Genomic DNA, 27,158 nt, shown 5'->3' with positions numbered 1-27,158 from the left:
TCCGATGTGGGGCTCGATCCCAGGACCCTGGGATCATTGACCTGAGCCGAAGGCAGAGGCTTTAACCCACTGAGCCACCCAGGTGCCCCCCAAGTACTCTGCCTTTTATCCAATACTACAAACTATTCAAGCTAATGGATTTTCTCTTCCTTGCTGCTCCCTTCTGCTGTGTGTTGGCTGTGCTGCCGAGGGGGAAGTCTCTGCCTTTCACCCTCACCTAACTTCTACTACTCATGGGTGCACTGTTGGTGAGCCTGGGAACCCTTTGGTCTCAGGCTCTGGAGAATCCAGGACTTCCCTGTTTTGAGAAAGGAGAAGAGGGAAGTGGTTAAGAGCATCACCCTCTGCTCCCCATCAGCTTGGCTCAGCAGGGAGTGTGGCCACATAACCTTTGTCTGGCAGGATTGACAAAGGCCCCTGAGACAGGTCTGCAGAGCAGGGCTTAAAGAGATTGGGAATTCTTGTGTAACCTCAGCAGGAAAAAACAAGCATGACCACGGACTCCAACATTTCTACACAAACCCAACGCTGTTCACGCTCCCATAATGCCAGGAGGAAGCAAGCAAGCAGGGGGAAAATGGGCAGGGAGAAAAGGGAGTCTCTGAGAGCAGAGAATTAGGGGCAGGCATGGATAGCGAGGGGGTCCTGGGGGAGACTGCGTTTTCAAAGAGCAATGAGCAGACTTGGAAGTGGACACGATGGCTCCAGGGCCAGCGATGGTAATAAAAAGAGGACACTAGGTTGGAACTTTACAAGACACAAGTTCTCATCCAGAATCTGTCACTAACCAGCTAGTTGAGCTCAGGCAACTTATTCCACCTCTCTGTGTCCCCTTGTGTGCATTTGTAAAATAGAGAGAACGTAGCTATTTATTCAGCCTAGGAGAGCCTACAAAGCCTAGGAGAAGGAGAGCCTACAAAGCCTTCTGAAGAGTTAAGAGCATCATTCTCTCATCTGGTGTTATTTTTCACATCTGGCTTCAGGTCCTCGGTCCCTCTCCAGCCTCTGTCTGGTTGTAAGCTCTCAGGAACCTGTGTGACTTGCCCAGGATCACCTAGCACACGAGATCCCAGTCCATTTCCCTAACCCTCTCCAAGATGCTGGCTTCGAGGCAGCCCCATCTTGGGGGGCGTGGTGGGTGGGTCTACGGGGCAACTCCATTAAAAAAATTTTTTATTTATTTATTTGGCAGAGATAGAGAGCACGCACTCACAAGCAGGGGGAGCAGCAGGCAGAGGGAGAGAGAAGCAGGTTCCCTTGACAAGATGCTGCCGGGCTCTATCCCAAGACCCTGGGGATCATGACCTGAGCCCAAGGCAGCTGCTTAACCACTGAGCCACTCAGGTGCCCCTGGGGCATCTCCATTTTAAGAAGTAAAGAGATGATGGGGGGGGGGGAAGAAGCAAAGGGACCCTTCAGTTTGGTCATGACTATGTACCCCAAATAATCTCTCACTTCCTCAGACCCTGGCTCTCGCGGACCAAGGGGGAACCCAATCAGACAGTATGCATGTGTGTGTGTGGCAGGGGTGGCCCAGAGAGAATTACCTGTCTAGCTATGTAAGAGAAAGCTTCCCTTACTTCCCATGTGTCACAGTGCTTCTCCAACTTAAATTCAAATCACCCATTAAACTGCCAGTCCTGAATCAGTAGGTCTGGGAAGTGGGGTGGCTAAGCCCTGCAGTTCTTTTCATCTCCCAGGTGTTGGTCCTCAGACCTCATTTCAAGTAACAAGGCTGTAGCTTCCCCACCCCCATGTCCAGCTCTGACACCTGTGGCCCAGAAAGGAAGCTGGAACTGGGGGTGTGGGGGGGCCGCACAGTACGCCAGGCTCCATGTGTTTCTGTGCCTGTGTGCACCTCTGTGTGTTGTGCACTGAGTGCTCTCTTTCCTGTCCTCATGGACACGAGGCTGATGCCGAGGCCCTCACACAGAGCAATTGGACCCCTGTACTGAATCAAGTCTCCTCCGGACAGAGGCAAACCCAGGGGACATGCAGCTTCCTCTCCCAGAGCAGCAAGCTTGGAGGAAGGCCCACAGGCTCCTAATCCTCTCCTCCTCCTCCTCCTCCTCCAGGACTGACTCCTGCCCCACACCAGCAGCGGACTCACTCACCACCTTGAAGTCTTCCGCGCTGCAGACCTCCCCCCGGAAGTGGCAGGAGAGCAGCATGTCTCGAATGTCGTGCCCTGCGCGGTCGTAGAACTCACGCATGTTGAAGGGCTTGGGCTTGAAGCTTCGGAAGTTGGCCTTGTCTTGCAGGATTTCCAGCTGCTTTTCATCTGCCATCTGTGTGTCTGGTATCTCATACCTGGAGCCCAGGGGCCAGCGGCGAATGGATCAGCATGACTTTCGGGTCACTGCCTCCATCTGGCCTCCAGGGTCCCATACCCAACATTGGAAGGGGAGATGATAGGGGTTGGGCAGGGAGGAGGGCAGTCATCAGCCCCAGGGATCAGGCCTGGGCATAGGCACAGGAGGACTGGGTGTGTCCTGAGGACCTGCCCCAAGGGGTCTGAGAAGACAGTACGATCCACAGTGGCTTCATGGGTAAGGGAGGGATGGGCAGAGAGATCATGGCAGGAGCTGTCTTATATACTCAATCTCCACCCTTTAAAGATGGTCTGCCCCCATCCCTCAAGTGAGATGAGGAGCAAGACACAGTGGTGGGAGGGTGGCAAAGGTCGCTCGAGAGGCTACTGATGTCTCACAGCTCAGGCTGGGCAGGGGCAGAGCTGTTGGGGACTATGCTGGGATCAGAGATCAGGTGCCCTTAACTGCTTTGTTCAGTCCCACATTTCCTTTGCTGTGAGGGGCAGGTTTGGGGGGGGGGGGGCGGGTAGACAGGGTGGCCTGGGCTCTAGAGAGTGGGTTTTGAGAGGCAAGCACCCTGATGGGGGTCACCGGGAGCTGGGAGGCATGCGCCCTGGGGGCCCTGCAAGCAGCTGGCCAGGTGGGAGCTGCCCACCTGTTGTTGAGCAGGGCCAGCAGCTCCCCGGCGTGGTACAGGTCATTCTTGGAGACTTGGCTAAAGCGGAACTCGTTGAGATTGCACAGCGTGACAGCCGGGAAGGTGAGCTGGGAGGCAGCCACCTCATCGAGCTTGGTGACGTGGTGGTAGTGGAAGTAGTACTGCACTCGCTCGGTGCACACACACAGCAGCACAGCCAGGGAGCCCAGGAAGCACAGGGCCCACAGTGCCCGCTTCAGAGACAGCCGCTCGTAGGAGAAGATGTGGGCCAGGCCGTGCAGCGTGGAGCTGCTGGCGAAGGCCTGGATGCTCACCGGCTGGACGCCACCCACCTCCTCCTCCTCGGCCTTCAGTTCCATCCTGACCGAGGGGATCCTAGGGAAGGGGGAGGGTAGTCTGTTACCATCCTGAGATAAGGGTCCACACCGGGGCCCTGCAAACGCATCCAATCTGAATCCCCATCGCCAGAGGTCACTGCCTCCGGGGCAGGACACTTCCCTCGTGTGTGAGCCCAGAGGTGGCTGCCCAAGGGACACGCTCCTAGAAAAGGCTTCCTCTAAAAGCAGGGGCTCTGGGGTCAGCTCAGGCCAAGACAATGCTCTCCCAGGAAAGCTTCCCAGGCCAGGGGAGACCCCAGAGGTAGTCATCCCAGAGTGAGAGGGAAGTCCCAATATTTTTCCACCGGCGGCACAGGAGTTCCCTCCAGATGTGGGGTCACTCTGGGACAGGGATGTCCACCCCATCCTGGAGACGAAAACTCCCCCAGCCGTACAAAACCCAGGGTCCGGAGCTCCTGGTCAAGGGTGATCCCAGGACTGGGCTTTCACCCGGGTGAGCTAAGCCTGGGCTAAAATCCCCCTAGGGAGGTGGGGAGGGGCCCAGCCCGAGTCCTCACCTGCGGGCGTCTCCAGTTCTCCTAACCGCGCAGGCTGTGTCTATGTTTGGGGTGGGGGCTGGGGGATGGAGGGCAGCCCGAGGTGGATGCATGGGGGGGGCGCGGTTCCCTATGACAGCTAGTTGTTCCCGCCCCGGACGCAACCCCCCTCCAGTCCAGCTTCTCGACGCAGCCAGATCCCCTGCTCGGCCCCCGCCCCCCTCCCCAGCCACCGAGCCGCCCCAGCAGCTGGGGAAAGCGAGAGGGGAGGAAAGTCCCGGCTTCGGGGCGCCGGGGAGTCCCGCAGCCAAAGGCCGGGGTATCGGAGACCCACCTGAGGGGGCTTCGGGAACCCGGCAAGCGGCGGCGGGTCCTGGGGCGCGGGGCCGGACGCGGGCTCAGCGCCGAGGCGCGGAGGGGCTCATGGCCCGGAGCGGGAGCCCGCGGCTGCCGCGGCACGCCGCGCAGAGCCCTGCAGGGAGCGGCCCGCCCGGCCCGGCTCGGCTCGGCTCCGTCCGCTCGCCCGCGCGCGCTCGCTCGCTCGCCTGCCTCGGCTCGGTCCGCCCGGGCTCGGCGCGGTGCGCGGTGCTCTCAGCCCCGGGATCTGCAGGGATCCATCGTCCGGCCGGGAGGCGGCGGGAGGGAAGGCGGAGGGGGAGGGGAAAGGGTGCGCGTGCGCGCCTACGAGTGTCTGCGAGGGTGTCTCTGGGCCGGTGTGCGCGCGGGGGCCCCGGACGCGGGAGCGGGACCGAGGGCTCCCCCAGCTGCCTCGCCCCCTCCTCCCGGCCGCTCTCGGCAGCTCTGCCTCCCTCCGGTCCCGGAGCTGTCTCCCTGCCTGCGAGGCTCTATGGCTTGTGTGTGAGACTATGTGTGGTGTGTGTGTGCGCGCGCGTGCGCGCGCCCCCGCGCGCGAGAGGGAGGGAGTCTGCCCCCAGCGTCCCCCTCCCCGCGCTGTCTCCTTCGGATCGATGCTCCTGCCTCTTGCTGATGCTTCCTCTGGTGGCCCACGCGTGCGCGCGCGTGCGCGTGCACACACACACACACACACACACACATACACACACACACACGCAAGCTCCGAGTCACACTTGACTGATTCAAGCACTTGCTCGTGTGGAGACACAGACACACATAAGACCAGAGTCACACCATGCCACTCAGTCACACAGACACACACACACATACACACCCCAGAGACACCACACATCCCAGAGGCCTGGCCTACAGGGTAGGCACTCAGGAGCTTACACTTATTCACCTGTTCTTATCCCTGCTCCCATCTATGTGTGACATGTACACACATGCACATACATAAACAAACATACAGCTTGGCTGTCCAAACCCCATCTTTGTAGCCTTGTGCTTGCCTTTATGGGGTGGCATGTTTGCAGCCCCCACTGCTAAACCTCTAAAGAAGGAGCATAGAGAATGACGAAGAGATAGCCAGAGATCAAGGGAATTTGGACAGAAGTCAAGAAGCAAGGAAAGGGAAGGGGGTGGGATGAGGTGGGAAGGTGGAGGGTTAGGAGGTGGGGATGGACAGGATGAGGAAGGGATGGAAGGAGGAGCTGTACTCAGGAATGGAGCAGAATTCTGGGGCACTAAGCTGAGGTCTGGGGGCTGCTCCTATAGCTCTCGCTTCTCTCCTTCTCTTTCTCCCTCCCTTCTCCTCACTGAGAGGCCTTGGGGGGCCGTCCCTATCCAATTAACAGAGAAGGAGCAATCAAAGGGAAGTTGTTAATTTGCTGATGCTCATTAGGGGCTCTTAGCACGGAGACTGTTGAGGTCTGATGGTGTCAGGTGATGAGACGGGGGTGTGGGGGGACCAGAATTCTATCTCTAGAAACTCCTCCAGTCCACTTGCAGGTTGGCACAGCTCTGGCAGAAGGAAGGTGAGAAGTGTGTTCCCAGGGCTTTAAGTGAGAAGAAAGAACCTGTAATGAGTAGAGTCTGGCACAATGGAAAGAAGTTGGATGAGAAGTTGTAAGGTGTTGGGGGCAAGGGGTACGTGAGAAACGAGAGAAGGGAGCTGGAGATCCCTAGAGGGAGTGTGGGCTTAGACCCCAGGAGGGAGAGTGGGATCCATTTACTAGGGGCCTGCTCATGGTGCTGACAAGGGGAAGGGAGGATCTTGGGTCCTGGTCTTGAGTTGGGGAGCTGTCCAGCAGCACCAGACAGTGCTGGAGGGCTGCCATATCCCTGGGCAGCCACTGGGTGGCAGCGCTATTCCAGATACTTAGAATCAACCCAAGGGGGTATTTGAGAGTGGGTATTTGGCCCCAAACAGGGACACTGGGGGGAAGCTTGGGGCTGGATTCTTGAATTCCAAGTGTCTCAGGGGAGGGGAGGACCATCTTGGAGCATCTGCAATTCCCATAAGTCCCCACCCTCGCAGGGTGAGTGACACATGGAGCTTCCTCAAATGGCTGCAAATTGCTTCAGTCACCTGGGATGTTATTGAGGGAGCAGCGGGGGTGGAAGGAAGGTGATGAGGTGAGGTGGAGGCAGACAAGGACTAATCGAGGCCAACAAGCAGCCTCAAGAGTCTGAGGGAAGATAAAAGTTGTGAATCAGGTAATCTCAGCTTCCAGAATGGGCCCTGCCATTCATTAGGATGGGCAGGTCTCCTGACCTCTCTGAGCTCAGTTTCCTCATCTGTAAGATGGGGATAAGATTTATTTCACAGGAATTTCTGAGGATTATATAAGCTAATGCATAAAAAGTGCTTGCACTTTAGCTTGTACCTAGTAAATCTCCAATAAGTAACTATTATTAGTAGTATGAATGTTTAGATCCAGCCACAAAAGCACCAGAGCAGCCAAATGAGGGCAGAATCTGAGAGTGGTTCTCAACCCAGGCTGCACATTTGAATCACCTAGGAAGATTTTAAAGTGGTGCTGTGGCTCCACTTAGTCCAATTAAATCAGAATCTCTGAACGTGGGACTCAGATTTCCCAACTTTTCAAGACCTCTATTATATAGCAGCCAGTCTTGAGAAACCTAGATCCTGAGAACCCACAGGTCTAAATCAAGGCTTCAGTACGGTTCCTTGTATGACAGACCCAGACTTAGAAGTCTTTCTTTCTTTTTTGTTTTTAAGTGTTTTATTTATTTGAGAGAGCAGGAACCTGGGTGGCTCAGTCAGCTGGGTGTCTGGCTTCAGCTCAGGTCATGATCCCAGGGTCCTGGGCTCTGGCCCTCAATCCTGTGCATTGTGCTTCCTGCTCAGCAGGGAGCCTGCTTATTCCCCTCCCTGTGCCTCCCCAACCCTCCCCACACACTCTCTCTCTCTGAAATAAATTTTTTAAAATCTTAAAAGAGAGAGAGAGAGAGAGCACACAAGTGGGGGTAGGAGAAGGGCAGAGGGAGAAGCAGACTCCCTGTTGAGCAGGGAGCCCATCTCCCAGCCCAGGGAGCTGTGGAGGACAACCTGCATCCTAGGATCCAGAGATCATGACCTGAGCCCAAGGCAGTTGCTTAGCTAGCTAAGCCAGCCAGGCACCCTGGAAGTTCTTTCTTATGCACAACCTAAGTACATCACTTTATTGTTCCTCTTCATTTGGGGCAAGATGGATTCCCGCACAGATCCACCCCCCCCCCCATCCCTGCCCTGTACATTTCAGCAAACCTACACTGTGTGAAATCCCAGCATTGACCCTGGGGACATGGGGAGGAGTGGCATAGTCTTTGTCTTCAAAATTTCCCAGTGTCAAGGGAGAAGTGAATGTGTTGACAAGTGACTCTAGCTCCAAGGTCAGGAGTAAAAGTGAGGGATGGGCCAGCACAGAGTGGCAGAGGGGCAAGTCATACTGACAGGGGTTTGGGCTGCAGCGATGAGGAAAAGGGGAAGTTGGCTTCAGCAAGATGACACTTGAGGATATCCAAGGACTGTGATTAGTGTCCCACTGTTCCTTTCTCCTTCTCTGGACCCACCTACCTCTTATGCAGAATGTGACAGATCCTAACTCCTTCAGCCTCCTCCCAATCCCTTGCCCACACTTCCCTCTGGCTCCTGTAGTCCCTAGACCTCAGTGCCCTTTCTCCCCACTTCCCCAACCTTTCTATCCCTGTCACCAGAGCTTTGTCATTCTGCCGACCTGGGATTCAAATCTCAACCTCTGTCACACCAGAGCTGTGTGATTATGGACAAGTTACTTAACCTGTCTGAGCCTCACTGTTTCAACAAGCCATAAAATCTGGCTAAAGCTCACAATGATGAAATAATGTGTGCCTAGTAAACAGGAGGTGTTCCGTCAATAGTAGCAAGTATTATTTTCATCCCTGAGAGGCTGATGGGGGCAAATTCCTCATGGACACTTCCTTTGCAGATGGCCCCATCTGCTCTAGGTACAGAAGCACCCTCCAGCCTCTCAGAGACAAGGGGGAAGGGAGGAAGGCAAACAGGGGGGCGAAGCCCCCTGGGACTCCCAAGCAGCTCTTCTATGCTCCCCCATGCGTGAAATCACACAAGCCCCAATCTGTCTGCATCCACTTCATCTGCCGGCTAAGCAAATGCAGAGACAATTAAGGAGTTAATTAGCAGGCGGGTGGGAAGGGGCTGTGGACCTGAGGCTGATGGGACCCATCAACACACCCCTCCCTCACCCCTCTGTGTTCCATGTTGTCCCCCGCCCCCCGCCCCAATCCTCCTCTTTCCCCTCTGCTTTCTCTTTTCTGGTCCAGATGCTTCTCTTACCCTCCTCGCTTATTTCTCTGCTACCCTCACCCTTTCCCCTCAACACTGTGCTGTCTTCCTTTCTTCTCCCCTGCTCCTATCTCTGATCTCTCCTCCCTCGTTTAGCTTGCCCTCCCTTTCCCGTTCTCTTTCTCTTTCCCTTTCCTACCCAAGTCATTGCCTCTTCCATCCTTCCGGGGCTCACCCTTCTCCCCATGTCCTCCTCTTACTATGGCCCCACTTCATTCTCCACCCCTTCTCCCTCTCCCCTCCTCACTCCTCCCTCTCCAACTTGAACGTGGGTCTCAGAGAATGTGGCTTGTTCACTCATTCAGAGTGCTGCGGGGCTCCAGGCGTCAGGGGGTTCAAGGTCGCCTGCCAGTCTGGGTCCCGACTTTTGTAATTTGAAGGGGTCTCCTCTGGTCCTTACCTTCTCCCAGCACCTCTCACTCCTTACTCTGGGGTGGGGAGGTTCTATCTCTTTCCTGTGTCACTGCTTCTGGGTGGGGTGGGGTGGGGGGCTCTCTCCCCAAACTCCTCCTGCGGATATTCTCAGGGTGTTGGCAGTTCTTGTGCACATCCAGGACCTTCCCGGACCCTTCTTTTTTCTCCCTCATCCTCGGGCAAGGGGCCAGCAGATGCGCACTTTCTTCCATCACATGTTTGTATGTCATCCTAACACTCGGGGAGTCACGGCTTCAGAAGAAAGGGATGATTAAAGAGAAAACAGAGAGATGAAGAGACAGAGGAAGTCAGAGTGCAAGAGAGAGGGTGGAGAAATTGGGGCCAAGGCAGAGATTAAAAGGGCAGACGGGGTGGGGGGAGGAGCGGGAGGGAAGAGAGATTGAGGCGGAGAGAAAGGGTGAGGAGAAGGTGGTAACAGAGACTGCCAGATAGGGAAGAGACCGCTAAGGTCCCTTCCCTGCTTTAAAATTCTGGGTCTTTGAAGAGTGAACAAAGGAGAAACAAAAGACCTGCAGAGTGCCTGGGCCCTTTCCTCTTCCAGGAAACTTCCCCAGTTAATCCCTCACCCTAGCACGGACCTCCCATTGCCCTGCTGCACCAGCTGCCTCCGTCTCTGTTTCCTGAGCTCCCGCTGCCCTGAGAGCAGGTCTGTCCGGTGTCATCCCCTCCTACCACCCCCACCAAGGTGAAATGCTTTACTAGAGTGGGTAGCTAGACCCCACAGAGGGGAAGGGGACAGAGGCTGTAGACAAGGCAGGTGGAAGGGGAGGGGGATGATTGTGCTCCACCCACACTCAGTAGGCGCCCTGGATCCTGGGTAGCCTAAGGGCAGCAGGGATGGCATCTGCAGCTCCAGGATGCCAGACTTGGCCCTGGCCTGGCACTTATATCTGTTCAGAAGTGTTTAGTGAGTTGCATAAATGAGGAGCATCCCTGGGGGCCATAGCTGGGTCTGAGGGTCCCTTGGGCTTGGGGACATCCTCCATCCTCTGCATTAGTTGGCCCCGTGGGGCGCTTCTGTCTCTGAGCTGTCCCTCAACTGAGCACAGTCCTCCCCATCCCTGCCCCCGCCTCCACCCCAGGAGGACCCTCCTGCAGCCCTTGCCTTCCCGGTGGACCCTCCTCCCACCTCACCCAGGCCTCTCTGGAACGCGCAATCTCAGCGCTCAGGGCAGCCTTTGAGCGGGAGGAGGCAGTGCGGGTGAATAATTCATGGCGCTGGGAGGCCCTTATCTCCCAGGCCGGCCCCACCCGGGGCCCCTGCGCCGGGCCTCCGTCCCGCGGCTCCCTGCTTTATCTCGACGCCCAGCTTGTAATGCAGCCCGCCATATCACAGGCAGAAGGGGAGATTAATTTTCTGGTTTTGCATGGGCGGGGAGGAGGAGGGGGCACGGGGAGGTGCTGGGGAGCCGAGGCTGGGATCTTTCCGATTTCAGACTCCAGCGGCTTAATCCTCTCCCGGGCCTGCAGGAAGGGGAGGAAGAGGGTGTTGCAAGCCAAATTTCATCATCAGCGGCAGCCCCAACAGAGGGAGGAGGAGGGAGGCGAGGGGGCCAACAGAAGGGAGAAGCAGGGCTCTGGCGCAGAAAAGGGAGTTGTTTGGAAACAGGGTAAAAGGCAGCCCTCTCAGCCTGGGCTTACAGACTGCTCGGCTTGTCGGGAGAAGGGAACCCGGGCACGTGGGACGCACGTGTGGGCACACATACGCATACACACGGCAGCGGCAGGCACTCAGGCATACCTCTTCGGGAAGTGGTACCAGCTCTGGTGTCTGTCACACCTCATGCGGGGCCCGGCACACCAGAGTCCAGAAAGAAGGGCTGACTGACTGAGGGGTGAATGTCTGGGGGAATGCTGATGAGCTGAGCAGAGATAGCTCTGCGTGCTCCTGGAGCGTGGCTCTGCCATTTTCCCATCTGCCCTGGGGGCCCCCGGCACCCACAGACGGCTGGCTTCTTCTGTTTCCTGTGCCTCTATGGTCTATGTGGGGACACTGGCCCGGGGAGCCTGAAGGTCCCTGCTGCTTCTGACACAATCACCCTGAGCTAGAGGAACCTAACATCTGTTCACAGAGCACCTATTATGCACCAGGACCTGGGTCGGGCAGCCATGTGTTCCCCAAGATCTGTATTACAATTCAGTCTCACCTTCAATGAGCTTATGGCCCTACTGGGAGGACCAGACACAGAAGTAAGTGACTGGGATGCATGACAGAATGTGATGCTTGCCAGGAAAGAGCTACCAGTCAAGTGCTCCGAGGAGGAAGAGAGTTGAAGTTGACCAAGAGAATGTCCTGGAGGATGGAGCATTTGAGATGGGTTTTGAAGCGTGACTAGGAGTTTGAGGTAGCCATAATGGCATAGGAAGGAGGCAAGGCATTTTAGGAGGAGGAAGAAATGGGAGAAATGATCGTAGAGGATAAGAGTGAAGCAAAGAGGTAGTAATTTTGTCTGGTGTGTTGGGGGGAATAGTGAGGGCCAAGGCTGGAGAGCAGACAGAGGTGAGGACGTGAAGGTTCTTGTTATGTGGAAGGAGCTTGCATTGGTCTGTGGTCATTAGGGAGCAGTTGCAGGGTTTTGAGCAGGAGGAGGTATGATCAAAGTGGTACCGGGGGAAGATAAAGATAGCCAACATTATTGAGCTGTTGTGCCCTGGGTATTGTTCTAAGTGCTATGGAAGCAATTTTCTCATTTAATTCTCAAAGCTACCCTCTAAGTAGGTAGTAATATTATCCCATTATATAGATGAGCAAATGGGGTCACAGAGGTCTTGGCAAGAGGATGGGAATTAATTGAAGACAGCAGAAATCACAGATGGGAAGTTTAGGATGATAAATTCTTTACTATCTCAAGCATTTTGGGGCATGGAGGGGAACATTCATTATTTTTTCTACTTTGATGTGCAATTTATTAATCTTTATTCAATTATTAGCATTCCCCTAAATATTCTCATACCACTTATACAACCAATAAATCAAAAACTTATGAATTTGGCAAATTGTATTTTCCCAAATATTTAAACATTGACTGCAAATGGAATTAATTAAACTCTTCATAAATCAGGTTTTCTTAAAAACTTTCAACATCTTAAAGAGCAGACAAAACAAACAATAGTGCTGGGTGCCAAAGTGGCTCGGTTGGTTAAGCACCTGCCTTTGGCTCAGCTGGGGATCCCAGGGTCCTGGGGTTGAGTCCTGTGTCCCACACCAGGCTCCCAGCTCAGCGGGGAGTCTGCTTCTCCCTCTGCACCCCCCCCTCCACCTGGAGCTCTCACTGTCTCTCTCTCTCTCTTTCTCAAGAATAAATAAAAATCCTAAAAAACACAAACAATATTACAGTGGTTGTGCCCCCCTCAAAGCCCACTACAAAAACTGTATCATGAATCTAAATTTCTTTTTTTTTAATTTAAATTTCTTTGTTCAATATTTCTAATATTGTTTTCTTCATTCTTATTCTCTTTTCTTTTTAGGGTAGCATTGTCCTGACTTAACCTAGAGAGTCCAGCAGGCTGAGGGCTGCTCAATGGGCTTTGCAAATTGGGTTGCCTGGAGTTGATCTGGGACCAGACACAGGGTCCTGCCTGACAGGGTGGGGTTTCCAGAGAGGTTCTCCTGGATTTCATTATGCAGTCCTTCGCTTATTCCATCAGGAACTGTCCTCTTTATGCTTGGACCAATCACAGATGCTGAATTTTTGTGTGTGACCCTAATCTTTTCCCCAGAATGACTCTACTTCTGAGTGCCTTATCTTTATAGTACAGCCCACTGTGTTCTGAGTGGGGCCCGGTCTGGTTCAGCTAAGCCCAAAGCCCTTGGTCAGTTGGTTAACAGGAACTACATCCTTCACTTCTCCTCTGCCGCTAAGACCCACACTATTGTGAGCTCGGACACAGAAGCAGGGGTCTAAGACGAGGCATTAAAGGCTTGAATTAAAGCAGTGGCAATGGAAATAAAAAGGAAAGGACAGTTTTCAGAGAATCCATGAAGGCAAAATTGACTTCTATTGAATGGAAGAGAATAGTTTATCTCAGAGAATCAAATAAAAATACATGTGAAGGTCCTTTGTGGCGTATTAGAACCACTAAATCCAAGTTGTTTTCGCTTTTGTTATTATGTTACCATTATGAGATGGCCTGGGACAAAGCGTTAGGGAGTTCACCCAAATTTAAGGGGCGCGCAGCAGGACAGGCGGCAGGAAAGGAGGCTGGAAGAGAAAGGGAACTAAGGAAGATGGGTCAAAGAGAACCAGGAGAGAGAGGTGTTGTGCCGCAGAAGAAGCGGGTGGGGAGAGGGTATGAGGACAGTCAGCTGTGTCGCCTGGAGGCCCAGGAGGGAAGAGGCTAAGGTCTGAACCAGGGTGGGGAAAATATGGGTGTGTTGGGAGGAAGAAAGGAAACAAAAGAGGTGAGTGATATCTTAGAGACAGAAGTGGCAGATGGGGACTGTCTGGACAGGCTGATGAGGGCCAGAGGGGAGCTGGCAATTCTAAGGTCATGTACCTGGGAGTGGGGGGCCTGGGTAGATGCAGGAAAGGAAGGTTGGGGTGGCCTTGGTGCCTGATGGTGCACAGAGCAAAGGTCCCCCACTATGACCAGGTTTAACTATCCTTTGCAAACAGACACTCTTCCATCAGCTGTATGGTCCTTGGCCTTTCTAGCCTGGCTATCATCCTCCACTCTACCTCTACCATTCTCATGGGACTCAGAGAAGTTCGGAACTGGTGGGGTAGAGGTCATCTGATCTACCTTCCACATTCAACTACCACCATTAAACAGATGAGGACATTGAGCAGAAGTGACATGGTTAGTGAGTGACAAATCTGGGATTAGAATCCTGGTCTCCTTACTCCCAATCGAATATAGTTTACCCCTGTCACTCAACCTGATGCTTCTACAGCAAGAGGACTTGGGTCCCTGACACCCAATATCACCTGGCTGCTTAAAGAGACTTCTTCAGATAATAGGCTTTATTTTGGCTTACCAGACCTAAAAACTTGGCATTGGGGTAGGATTAGGGGGCTTAGTGATAGTCATGGAAGGGATGAGACATCAGAAAAGATGAGCTTCTTCTGTGCTTATCAAAGAACAGAGGTAATATCGGGGGGATTTTAAGAACTAGCAGGTAGTCAGAAGTGGGGAGAGATTAGAGGAAGGAGCTAGAGGCAGGGAGACTGGAGAGAATGAGCTACCCTGAGCTTAGCAAAGCTCTAGACTAAAGCCTAAGTGAAGAATTGAGAGAGGGAAGATAGGGTGATGGTGGTGGTGGGCTTTGTCCTATGGGAATATGGAGCCGGAGGCCAAGGACATGGGGACTCAGTATAGGATCAGGTGGATGGCTTTATCCAACTTGTGAGAACTCCAGCCCAGCCCCCAAACCAGCAGTACCTCTCTGTCTCCCCTGGGCCTCTGACCACTCTCTTCTCCCTCCTTCCTTTGATTGCTGGTGGTAATTTCTCTCCATTTGGCCATTACTTAGCTCATTAATTGCCTAAAAGAGAACATCAGCTTAGGGTGGAGGTGATTGGCAAAGAAAGCAATGGGGAGGGAGGACTCTAGGGGAATGGATATGGACCCAGACCGGGATGGGGGTGGAGTGCAGTGGAGGAGAGTGGGCCTTGTATCTCTGGCTCTTGTCAGCGACACTCCTTTGCCCAGATCTAGTTCTGAGGATCCACTTTTCCATTCTCATGTGGACACTAATACTTTCACTTTCTGATATGCTACCATCATCCCTGATGCAGTCATACTCTCCGTCTTTCCTCCTCCACCATCATCATTATCATCTTCACCATTGTAGAAGGCAGCCTTTAAGGTGACTCCCACTGGCCCCTGCCTCCCCTTGTGTAATCCTAGCCCGTCAAGTATGGGCTGTGTTAGTGTTGGCGAGGATATGGAGAAAAAGGAACCCCTGTGCACTGTTGGTGGGAACACCAGCTGGTGCAGCCACGGTGGAAAACAGTATGGAGGTTCCTCACAAAGTTAAAAATAGAACTACTCCATGATCCAGTAATTGCACTACTGGGTACTCACCCAAAGAAAACAAAAACACTAATTCGAAAAGATAATATGCACACTGTATTTACTGCAGCATTATTTACAATAGCCAAATATGGAAGCAACCAAAGTGGCCATCAAGAGACAAATAAATAAAGAAGATGTGTGTGTGTGTGTGTGTGTGTGTGTGTGTGTGTGTGTGTGTGTGTGAAGAATATTATGCAGCCTTAAAAAAGGATGAGATATGCTATTTGTTACAACATGGATGGACGTAGAGGGTATTACGCTAAGTGAAATAAGTCATACTAAGATACTGTATGATTTCACTCATATATGGAATCTGAAACACTAAATGAATAAACAAAATAAATGCAGAATCAGACCTATAAATGCAGACAACAAACTGATGGGTGCCAGAGGCACTGGTGGAGGTGTGGTGGGCAAAATGGGGAGTATGAGATACAGACTTCTGGTTATGGAGTGACTTAGTCTTGGGAACAAAAAGCACAACATAGGGAATAGAGTCAGCGGCACTGTCATCGTGTTGTATGGTGACAGATGGCAGTTACACTGTGGTGAGCACAACATACATTAGAGAAGTTGAATCACTGTGTGTTACACACCTGAAACCAATGTAACAGTGTGTGTCTATACGCAATAGTTTTTTTTTAAGTATGGGCCATATTGGGGCGCCTGGGTGGCTCAGTGGGTTAAACCCTCTGCCTTCGGCTCAGGTCATGGTCTCAGGGTCCTGGGATCACGCCCCACATCGGACTCTCTGCTCTGCGGGGAGCTTGCTTCCCACCCCCTCTGTCTGCCTCTGTGCCTACTTGTGATCTCTGTCTGTCAAATAAATAAATAAAATCTTTAAAAAAAAAGTATGGGTCATATTTAATGACTCATTTCTAGTGACTAGAACATGGCAGAGGTGATGGGACGTTACGTGGAGATTGGGTTACGACGGGACTGTAGCTTCTGGCCTGGGTGCTCTCTCCCTTGCACTGAGGAAAGCCGGCCGCCATGTTGCCGGCCACTCTGCGTTGACAAAGAACTGACAGAGGCCTCGGACCAACACCCAGCAAGGCCCAAGAGGAACAGAATCTTGCCAATAGCCACGAGTGTGAGCTTGGAAGCAGATTCTCCTCTGGTGGAGACTGTACATGAGATTGTAGCCCTTGGATGCGGTCTTAGGAGAAAGGGAGCCCAAGGCACCCACCTAAATCGTGCCCAGACTCCTGACCTGCAGAAACTATGAGATAATACATGTGTGTTGTTTTAAAGCATTAAGTTTTTTGTTTTTTTTTTAATATTTTATTTATTTGACAGAGAGAAATCACAACTAGGCAGAGAGGCAGGCAGAGAGAGAGGAGGAAGCAGGCTCCCCGCGGAGCAGAGACCCCGATGCGGGGCTCGATCCCAGGACCCTGGGATCATGACCCGAGCCGAAGGCAGAGGCCTTAACCCACTGAGCCACCCAGGTGCCCCTAAAGCATTAAGTTTTGGGGGTAATTTGTTATGCAGCCATAGGTAATTAATACGGCCCCCATCACCATCACCGCCACCATCACCATCACCACTGTCGCCATCATTACCGCCCTCACCACCGCCATCTTCACACTCACATCATCGAAGTCGCCACCATCCCTACGAACAACACTGCTCAACTCGCCCGCCTACCTGCCATTACAGCTACCAGCAAGGTCACCACCGTCCCCAGATCCACTTTTTTTTTTTTAAGATTTTATTTATTTACTTGACACAGAGAGAATGAGAGAGAGAGAGAGAGAGAGAGAGAGAGCATAATCAGGGGGAACAGTAGAGGGAGAGGGAGAAGCAGACTGCACTGAGCAGGGAACTGGACACGGGACTCCGATCCCAGGACTCTGAGATCAGGACCTGAACTGAAGGTAGACATCTAACTAATGGCACCACCCAAGTGCCCCCCTCACTCACCTCGACTTTAAATTCCACTCTGGATTCTTTCATGAGCACCAGCCCCATGATCATCACCTCCAGCTGTAAATGCTTTCCTAACACCCAATACGTACCAGACTCTATGCAAAGCCCCAAAATTACAAAGAGGGAGGAGATAAGACCACAGTCTGGGCCCTCAGAGAATGAGTCGGGGATTCTCTTGTGGGTCAGGACATGTTAATAAAAAATGAACAGTAAGTCAAGGAAGTCTATCCTTATTTCCACTTTGCATGGCAGGCAAGCCTTCACGGAGGCCTCAAAAGATGGGTGAGATCTGCATAGGCAATGAGGGAGGGAAAGACATGAATCAGCCTGATGTGTCAGGTGGAAAATAAAGTGAGATCTGGCCGGGGTGGGAGGGGAGGACCATGCAGGGGGGCAGTGGGAAATGAAGTTGGAATCAGAAAAGCAGCTCATGAAGGTACAATGCATTTGTGCAGGGCTCTAAACTTTCCAAAGCATTCTCTGTGCTCCGTTGGTTAAGCAGTACCATCCTCTTAAAGCTCTGCCCAGGTTCTCAGCTCTGCCAAAGGAACCAAGCCTGGGGCTGAAGCTTCAGACCTTTTGCTCCAATCAGAGGCAGCATGGGGTGGTGCTGTCCAGCCCCCCTGAGTCACAGTTCCTTCCAGCATATAAAAATGGGCACGTTATCCAACCTCATGTTGGTGACACCCCCTTCTCAGGCTGATGTAGAGACATGAAAAACACTGCAGATGTTTCCAGGCAGCCTGGAAATGAATATTATTTCCATTCCCTAGACTCCCTGTGCCCTCTCCTGCCTAGTACCCTGTCCATTTGCGGGAAAGCTGGGCAGAAGTTGCCTCATACGCACCCACTGCACAACTCCAGGGGGCAGTTAGCCTATAAACATGAGGGTAGGAGGTCGGAAAGAGACACTCTTGACCAGCTGCTTCTAAAACCTTCCCCTCCAGAATGTCTTTCGGGATTGGCCCAGGAGAGTCAACTCCTCCTCAGTTCAGGCCTTTTTGATACCCGTCCCCCCAAAATCTCATCTGTCCTTTCCAGAGAAACTACTCCCTCTGCCCACTGGGGAGGGTGGGGTCCAGAGCCATATCCTAGGGCTGGAAGGAACTCTAGAGCTTCTGGATGAATCTCAGACCCATCCTCAGCCAGGGAACACACCAGAAATTGCCACAAGGAGACAATGCGATGCCACACTTGTTTACAGTTTCCTTAGCCTGAGGCTTTGTTGACTCACCACCACCCTAGGACATAGATAGGCTTTATTATTTGCTTCATCCCTACTTTACAGATGAACAACTGGGAGCTGAGAGAGATTAAGTGACCTGTGACCCAAGACCACTGAAGTGGTGAATGGCTTGAGCTGACCTCAGGATGCCAAATGCCTTGTGGTCCCCCAACCCCACACTGCCCCAGGCTCAGAGACGCCCAGTGACTTGCCTGAAGTCCGCAGACGCAGCACGGGGGTTAGAACCCAGGCCTCCTCTCCAGCCCCTAGAGCAGGGTTCTTTCTGCTCCATCACCCTGCACTGGGTAGGAGAATCTGCTTCGGGGAAGCACAAGGGGGAGCACAAGTTTGGCAGTGGGAAGGGAGCAATGATGGGAGGGGCAGGAGGAGGGAGCCGCAACCCTGCGGGTGGCTGCAGAGGACAGGGTCGATATGGAGATGGGAGGGCTGGGACTCCGGGGTCCCCAGTTGGCTGGGGCTGGGACCAGCCCTCCCCACTCCATCAGGCCCGAGGCTGCAGGCTGCCAGTGTTCCTCCGCCAAGACCCCTGGAGAGCCCGAAATCAAATATTCCTCTTCCCCTGTTCAGGCAGCCTTATTGCCATTGACAGCAAATGTATTGCTCTAATCTTTTCTCATTTTGCCAAGATGGGCTCCATTCTGACCTCCCTCCCAGCCTTGACGGGAGGGATATGCTGAGGTGGGAGGGAGGTACAGGGGCTCGGCTGTAAATGGGGCAGCTGCAGTGATCCCAGATTTGATACGGCCTTGTCTCTAGAAAGCAGGAAGACTCAAAAATTGGGAGATGTCTGGGGGGTACCCATGACTCAGGGTTCCCCTGTGAAAGCAGGTGGGAAAGGCTTGGTGGGCAATGGGAAAACGGGCCTTAGGGGCCCCAGGGAAGCTGACTTCCGCAGAGCAGATAGGCCTTGTGGTAGTGGTGATGGTGGGGTGTGTGTGTGTGTGTGTGTGTGTGCATACACACGCTTGCGTGTTAGAGCCAAAATTCTAAGCTTGGGAGGTGGTCCTGTTGAGATGGGGGGAGGCAGGGTGGGCACAACCTCTCCAGAGTAGCCAGCCTGCCCGCCTGTCCTGCTGTCCACTCTGCTGACCAGAGAAGCTTTGCCAATATGAATGCCCCCCGTGTTTCTGCCTCTCCTTCTGGTCTTCTCTGCTTAGATGAGCACTCAGGCTTGGCAAACCTCAAAAAGGTATCGTGGAAGGGCCAGAGGTGTGAGAGGGCAAAAGGAACAAGCCTTGGGAGACTTGCAGACTGGGGGTTGGGGTGGTACCCAGAGGAAGAGGAGCCATGTAGGGCAGAGTGGTCGCGGGAAGGAATTCACTGCTTAGGGCCAGCTGGGATAGAGAAGAGAGGAACAGCAGATGAGTGGAGCTTGGTCAGGGAGAAAAAGGAGGTGGCCCAGCTAGAGCAAGAGTAAAGGAGCAATGGGTGAAGGTCCAGTGCTCTGGCCCAAGGGGGCTGGGGTCCCTGGGTCCTTCTTCATTTGTTCTGCTAAGATCAAGCCTGAGAGAGAAAGAGAAAGAGAGGGAGAGAGTCAGTCCTAGGGTGGTGTAAAGTCTCTATGTCCCATCACCGTGAGCACGTGTCTGTGAATACCTTCAGGCTGGGCTGGAAAGTCTTCTGGATCCTGACAATTTGAGTATGAATGAGGCTCAGACTCTGGGGTTTGTGTGTGGGAGCCCCCTTCCCTCTGCCCCTTCCAGGGAGAAATCTCTGACTGGAGAGGCTGAGCTGGGTCAGAGCTCTGCCCAGGGTTCTGCAGGGCTGGTGTGGGGTGGGGCTGTGGTGAGAGAGTGGAGGAGGGTACTGGCCTCTCCTGTCCTCCCCTCTTGCTGTGAGCTGCTGCCTCGTATTCTCAAGCGATAATTACTTCCCTTTTTATACAGAACTCCCTGCCTGAACTGACCTTGCTGCTCCTTTCTGATTGTCCTCAACGCCACCTTCAGAAAGGCTTCCCTGCCTCCACAGGTCTTTACCAGATCCCTGCATTCCCGAGGCGTGTGCCAAAGCCACTCAGGATGGCCATCTGTGCCTTGTTTGGTACTTTTTCTTCTCTCAGTCCCTTCCCCTTGCCCGAGGATAGCGGAGGTGAAATGTGAGGACCGTTCTATGCGCAGGCTAGGAGCTGGAGCTCAAGGTCCAACCAGGTGCGAATTACCACTCACTATCGCAGGTGTACACACTGTGCTAAGTGCCCTGGGACACAGGTCACTGTCCCTTCTGGGTCCCTTACCTCTCCGAACTCCAGAGATACATCTCTCTTACAGAGCCTATATGTAACAGGTCTCCGCTGTGGCCTACAGACGCAGGACTGGAATCTTGGTCCCACCCGACTATGGAACAGCCCTCTTGCCCTTGGGCCTCATTTCTGCATCGTCCCGGGCTTCAGCGCCCCCTGGTGGTCTACATCTCACTCACAAGTTCAGCTGTGTAGGATGGCAGGTCCAAAGAGCCTTCAGAGAATATTTAGCCCAGAGGTTTCCAAACTTTTTAATTCCAAAAAAATTTCCATGATCCTGACATGTTAACATTTTTTTTTAAAGTAAACTCTATGCCCAACGTGGGGCTCAAACTCACCACCCAAGATCAAGAGTTGTACATTCTCCTGCCTGAGCCAGCCAGGTATCCAAACAATTGTATTTTGGATGTGTGTTGGTTGGGGCACCTGGGTGGCTCAGTGGGTTAAGCCTCTGCCTTCAGCTCAGGTCATGATCTTAGGGTCCTGGGATCGTCTCTGCTCAGCGGGAAGCCTGCTCCCCTCCCCACCCCACTCTGCCTACTTGTGACCTCTCTCTCTCTCTGTCAAACAAATAAATAAAATCTTTAAAAAAAATATGGATGTGTGTTGGTTGAAAAATACATAATGACTGAATTTTGGACTGCATCATTAAAACTCATGTATATTTTATTCTTCCCCAGCAATCACACAGTTTACACACAGACCAGTTCCTCACAGTCTTCATGGGGTCAGGGGCTGAGCTCCTGTGATCACTCTATGGCTGCTACAGTTTGGGAACCATGGATTTAAATGACTTCTCATGTCACAGATGATGAAACCAGCTAGAAGGGAAGAGATCTGTTTAAATTCACATAGCTAGTGAGGGTGTTGTACCATACTTGCTATGATTTACATAAATCTCTCATCTTTTTAAAGAACCAGCTATTTTCCTCTCTCATTGAATAGCTATTAGAGAGCAGTGGTTCTCAAAGTGTGGTCCCCAGACTAGAAGCAGAAGCATCACCTACCTGGAAATGTGTTAGAAATGCAAATTCTCAAGTCCCACCGAAGACCCACTAAATCAGAAATTCTAAAAGTGGGCAAAAAAACAAAAACAAAAACAAAAACTAATGGTGGAACTCAGCAATCTGTGTGTGTGTGTGTAAGATTTTTATTTATTTGACAGAGAGAGACACAGAGAGAGAGGGAACACAAGCAGGGGGAGTAGGAGAGGGAGAAGTAGGCTTCCCGCTGAGCAGGGAGCCTGATGCAAGGCTGGATCCCAGTACCCTGGGATCATGACCTGAGCCAAAGGCAGACACTTAACGACTAAGCCACCCAGGTGCCCCATCAAGCAATCTGTGGTTTCACAATTCTCTCTGGAAGGGATTCTAATGCACACCAACATCTGACAACAACCAGTAGAGCAGACCTCCTGAAGGTCAGGCATGTTGTCAGAGATGGGACAAAGTAGGGTTAAACGAGCTGTGCTCTCTCTTTTTTAAAGACACTGGAATCTGGGTGAGTTGAGTTCAGTACAATAAGTACAACCCGTCCCTAAGCAAGGCTCCTGGGTGCTTGGGAGAGGCCCTGGTGTTTCTGAACGGGCCTTGGTTCTATTATAGTCTGATTTAGTTTGACACTTTATTCACTTTGAGAGGGTGATTCCTAGGCGTGAAATGGGGAAACATGTATTGAGGAAGATTTGTTTTTGTTTTTGTTTGATGAGAGGGAGAAGGGTCATAAGAAGAAAGAGACGAGGGTGCCCGGGTGGCTCAGTCAGTTAAGCATCTGCCCCTCCACTCAGGTCATGATCCTAGGGTCCTAGGATAGAGTCCTGTGTCCTTGGGCTCCCTGGGATCCCTGCTCAGTGGGGAGTCTGCTTTTCCCTCTCCCTCCTGTGTGTTCTCTCTCTCTCTAATAAATAAATAAAATATTTTAAAAATTGTTTAAAAAAAGAAGAGGGGCACCTGGGAGGCTCAGTGGGTTAAAGCCTCTGCCTTTGGCTCAGGTCATGATCCCAGGGTTCTGGGATCGAACCCCCACATCGAGCTGTCTGCTCAGCGGGGAGAGGGGAGCCTTCCCCCCCTCCGCCCCACCTGCCTCTCTGCCTACTTGTGAGCTCTCTCTGTCAAATAAATAAATAAAATCATAAAAAAAATTCTCTCTCCAAAATAAATAAATTTTAAAAATTAAAAAAAAAAAAAGAAAGACAAGAGACTGAAAGAAGCAGAAGCAGAGAGGAGGACAGAGAGACACAAAATAGTAACTTCGTACTTATGAAGCACTAACTGTGCCCCACAAGGTGCTGAGAGTTTTGCAAACACTGTTTCATTGAATCCTCCCAACAGCCCCTCACACTATCATTCTCATCCCCATTTAATAGGCAGGGAAGTAGAGGTACAGAGAAGTCAAGTTGCCTATCACACAGGTGTAAGTGATGGAAGTAGACTTTGAACCAGGGCCAGTATAACCCCAAGCTCACCCATTTAACCACTATACTTTGCTGCTTCTTTTAGAGAAATTGGAAGAAATAAGGCTGACGGGGCGCCTGGGTGGCTCAGTCAGTTAAGGTTAAGCTCTAACTTCAGCTCAGGTCACGATCTCAAGGTCCTGGGATTGGTGGGGCTCCCCCCTCCGTGGAGAGTCTGCTTCTCCCTCTCCCCTCCCCCACTCACCCTCCTCCCAGCTCTCTGGTTCTCAAATAAATAAATAAAATCTTTAAAAAGAAAAAAAAAGCAGTCCTGTCATTTGCTTAGAAACCTTCAATGACTCACTAGCGCCTGGAGGTTGAAATTGAACTTACTTGGCACGGTATTCAAGGTCCCTCACACTGTGAAGTCAAAATTCTTTCCAGTTTTATCCCTACTCACCAATCAGGATCCTTGCACTTCCGCCACACTGGATCAACTAACTTCTCCGTTTTCTCTGAAAACTTCCGGAGCCCTTCACTTCCTACTCCCTTCCTCGTTGGGATCCTATCCAAACTTCAAAGCTTAGCTCAAATGCCTCTTCTTCCGGGCAGACTTTCCTGATCCGCATCCAGAAGGGGGGCTGGCTCTCCCTGAACCCAGAACACAGTCCCCACCTCTGCACTCGGCGCATTTTGTACCCCACCGCACCCCCACCCCCGTGCTTAGCGCACCGCCTGGAGCGCAGAAGTGCTCACATCTCGGTTTAATTGACAGGGAGAACAACTGTCGAACGGAGGTAGGGAGTGAGACCTCCAGAGATGGAGATCAGAGGAGAAGGAATGGGGAGGCAGAAGCCGAGACGGGCAGGGAGGATGAAGACGAACACCGGGGTGTGATTAGACGGACCGCAGTCGGGGAGCGGGTCTCCCTTCGCCGTGCCATGCCTCTTCCCACCGCCCAGGGACCCACGGTGACAATTCCTCTGTCGCGACTTCTGGGCAGGTAGCCCGGCCCTGGAGAGGTGGGGCGCGGGGGCGGCGGGGCGCGGCGCGCTCGGGCGGTCACCCGCGTCCTCGTCATTAGCATAAATCCCATTAGCGGCTCCCGGCGCGAGGCGGCTGCGCGGGCGGCGGGGGCGGCGGGGGTGGGGGGAGCCGGCGCAGGTGACCTCACTCCTCCGCCCCTTGCTCACGAGTCCTCCGACGGCGCGTTAGGAGGCACAAGGCCCTTTTACAGCCATTACCTCGCTGGCACCGCAGAGCAGCCCGGCGAGTGAGACTCAGAGAAGCAGGAGATTAGATAACCAAGCCCAGATCTCGCCTCCAATAAGTGGCAGAGCCAGGAATCAAACCCATGCTTTTTGGCATCAGCTTTCACGCTTTTCCCTTAACAGGTGCAGCCCCAGGATGCCTCCCTCACCAGAGAACCGTATTTTGGGAAGAAAGGGGGTTAAGAACGTTCCTCCACGCTCTTCCTCTCCCCCCCCCCCCCCCCCCCGCCCCGCACACACACACACAACCTCACCTTTTATGTGCCTTCTTCTCACCGGGCTTGTGCAACAGGAAAGGGGCTTGAGTGGAACAGGAGGGGTGTGGTGGTGCCTTGGGTGGAGGGACGAGTAGGCGGGCAGGCAATGTCTCCAACGCTCATGGCTACCACCGTCCCACTGAACTCACTTCTGCTCACTCAGATGGCTACTGGAGCTGAGAAAACGAGAATATAGCAGTAAATGAGAGGAATACCATCTTTAGTTCGCTGGAAGTTTATCGTTTAGTAGGAAAGGGAATATTTACTGAGCAGTTACTGTGTGCCAGCCCTATGCTAAGTGCTTTACATGACATCTCATTTATTCCTCTCAACAGCTCTGTGAACTAGGCACTATTATGACTTCCATTTATAGGTGAGTGAGCAAAGGCACAGATGGCTTGTGAAAAAGGCCATACTGGAACTGGAACTGGTAACTGGAAGAACCCCAGTATAAATGAAGTGCCGTGTGAAGGGGGGGACATGTACTAGGGGAGCTTCGAACATGGCTCCAGGCCTCAGAGACCTTTGAAACAGACAGAAAGCTTAAGCTGCCCTGGAAGGGTGAGTAGAACTTAGCCTGGTGAAAAGGCAGTGGGGGTGGGGAGGAAGAAGTGCAAATAAATGCTAGAGGGGTCCACGAGTGCAGCTCCAGGGGCAAGCCAGGCCAGGTTAGGGGAGCCTTGGTGGGATTTTGGTCTTTACTGCGGAGGAAGTTGAAATCATTAATGATTTTAAACAAGACAGAGACACGATTAGAGTTGCATTTTTAGAAGATCATGGGGGGGGTAAAGAATGCGAGAGAGGGGTAAATAATTTTATTGGTGGCTAGGACTACTGAATTGGACTAGGGTGGTGACGGTAGGAAGGAGAAAAGGGTGCACACAAAAGACACTTAAAGAGCTGCGCTCAGTAACTGGACAAGAGGTTAAAGGGAGAGGAAGAAAGCTGAGTCATTTTACACACTCTCCTCTCTTTCCAATCATTAGGTCCAATTGTTTAATAAATACACTTCATTTCATGAGTATCTTTCCCATCTGCCCCTCCTTTCCGTCCCTCCTGCAACTGGTCTAATTTGGCTCATGTCTTTTTTTCCCTAACGACACAGAGTCTTTCCACTTTGATATTTCCCCCTCTCCAGACAGTCCTCCATGCCAGCTGAGCATATGACCCATGTAAAATGCAAACCTAGTCAAAATCGGTCTGAACCCCACTGTCTTGTCACTGTGTCTATTACAGGACAAAGTCTAATTCCTTCCTCATCTGGTCTCTACATATTTTGCTAGCTGCTTCTTCCCCTTCTCAAGCCAAAGCTGCCTAAGAAGGCCTCACACTCCCTGAACCCCCGATGTCACCTGAACATTGAGGTCAATGTTCCTTCACAGCCCTAAACATTCATAAATTGTTTGCTTGTGTATTTATTAAATATACACATGACTCATTCCTGAGAGGTCACAGGATCCTCCCATTGCTAAGAATGTGCCACCCCCTTCCATCTGATAAGTTCCTGTTCACATTTCAAGTACTAGCTCAGACATCAAGTCTCTGCAGGCTTTACTAACACTCCCACTCCCCAGATAGGATTAAAACTGCTTCCTCGTCTGTACTTCTAAAGCACTTTACACATATTGTGTCCTCATATTTAATTGTATGATAGGTATCTAAGGAGGCACAGACTAGTACAATCAATGAGTGCTTCTGATCTTAAAGGCTGTGGGGAGGATTAACTGGGATAATATGTGTACAGTTAATATTTACTTTCTTCCTATCTTCCCTAATAATATTATAACAAGCTCTATTTATAGCTTATAAAGTATAAACTTTGTTAGTGTCCCACTCTTGTTTGATCTGGGACTAAACATGTGAGATAGGGATAGCACTATTATTTCTGTTTTGTAGCTGGAGGACATGAAGCACAGAAGGGTTACACAGTGATAATGCCACTGGTTCAGTGGTATGCCTGCTGCACAGAAGGGCTCCAATGGTATTTGTTTACATGGAGTCAAGTTTTCTGGTTATAAAACCTGTGACCTTTCCTTTAGACCACACTGTTTCTTGTATGCGTTAGGCAGTATTTTTTCAATTGCGGGTAGCCATTCATTATTGAATAAGGAATTCAATGACGTAGAGACAATCAACATGGAGGTGGAGGTGGGGAATAGAAAAGTTCAGAGTATAGTGTATTGTAGTGAGGATGAGCAGAATTCTGTGACGTGGTTGTAATGTAAAATGTATTTCTCCCTGTGAGTCTGCCTGAAAAAGAAAGCAAGCTCTGTGCTTAGCACATTGCCAAGTTCTAAGTGAACACTTATTAAATGGAATTATAGCACTTTTATTTTGCATTTATCCACCCCCCCGCCCCCCCCCCCCCCCCCCCGCCCCGGGCTCTCTCTTGCATTCTAGGCTGCTGGAAAGCAGAGATCGTACCATCTTTTTTTTTTTTTTTTTTTTAAAGATTTTATTTATTTATTTTAGGGAGAGAGAGAAAGAGAGCACGATGGGGGAAAGGGGCGAGGGAGAGAGAAAAGCTGACTTCCCACGGAGCAGCGAGCCTGATGTGGGGCCCGATACCAGGACCCGGATCATGACCTGAGCCCAAGGCAGATACTTAACCCACGGAGCCACCCAGGCGCCCCTCATCTTTATTTTTCTGATACCTAGTAGAGCGCTTATTACAAATTTAACGCACTCAAATAACAAGTAAGACCTGGATGAATGTAGCAGCGAATGAAGGCATTACATAGCTCAATAAACATGGTTACAAATGACTGTTCTAACTCCTTCCGAACTTCCTCCTATTCAACAGTGGGACCCTACACTGT

The 27,158-nt window shown here is 51.9% G+C and overlaps 1 protein-coding gene across 4 annotated transcripts in view; it reads right to left on the bottom strand.

Annotated features, from left to right (window-relative positions):
• ASIC1 (acid sensing ion channel subunit 1) overlaps nt 1-23,842 on the bottom strand; it is a 44,252-nt gene extending 20,410 nt beyond the window's left edge. For 3 of the 4 annotated variants that reach the window (XM_046013199.1, XM_046013201.1, XM_046013202.1), the window contains exons 1-3: nt 4,179-4,686; nt 2,968-3,345; nt 2,115-2,310 (exon numbers count right to left, since the gene is read on the bottom strand). In XM_046013199.1, the coding sequence (XP_045869155.1) occupies nt 2,115-2,310; nt 2,968-3,329 (558 nt within the window). In that variant the 5' untranslated portion in view covers nt 3,330-3,345; nt 4,179-4,686. Of the gene's footprint in view, nt 1-2,114; nt 2,311-2,967; nt 3,346-4,178; nt 4,687-23,271 lie in introns of those variants that run through there. The other variant, XM_046013200.1, reaches the window with a different exon arrangement.
• Nucleotides 23,843-27,158: the final 3,316 nt, after the last annotated feature.

This window comes from Meles meles, chromosome 7 (genome assembly GCF_922984935.1).
Source record: "Meles meles chromosome 7, mMelMel3.1 paternal haplotype, whole genome shotgun sequence".
Taxonomy (NCBI): Eukaryota; Metazoa; Chordata; class Mammalia; order Carnivora; family Mustelidae; genus Meles; species Meles meles.
Note: the sequence above shows the minus strand (reverse complement) of the source record. Positions and strands in the feature narration are given on the sequence as shown.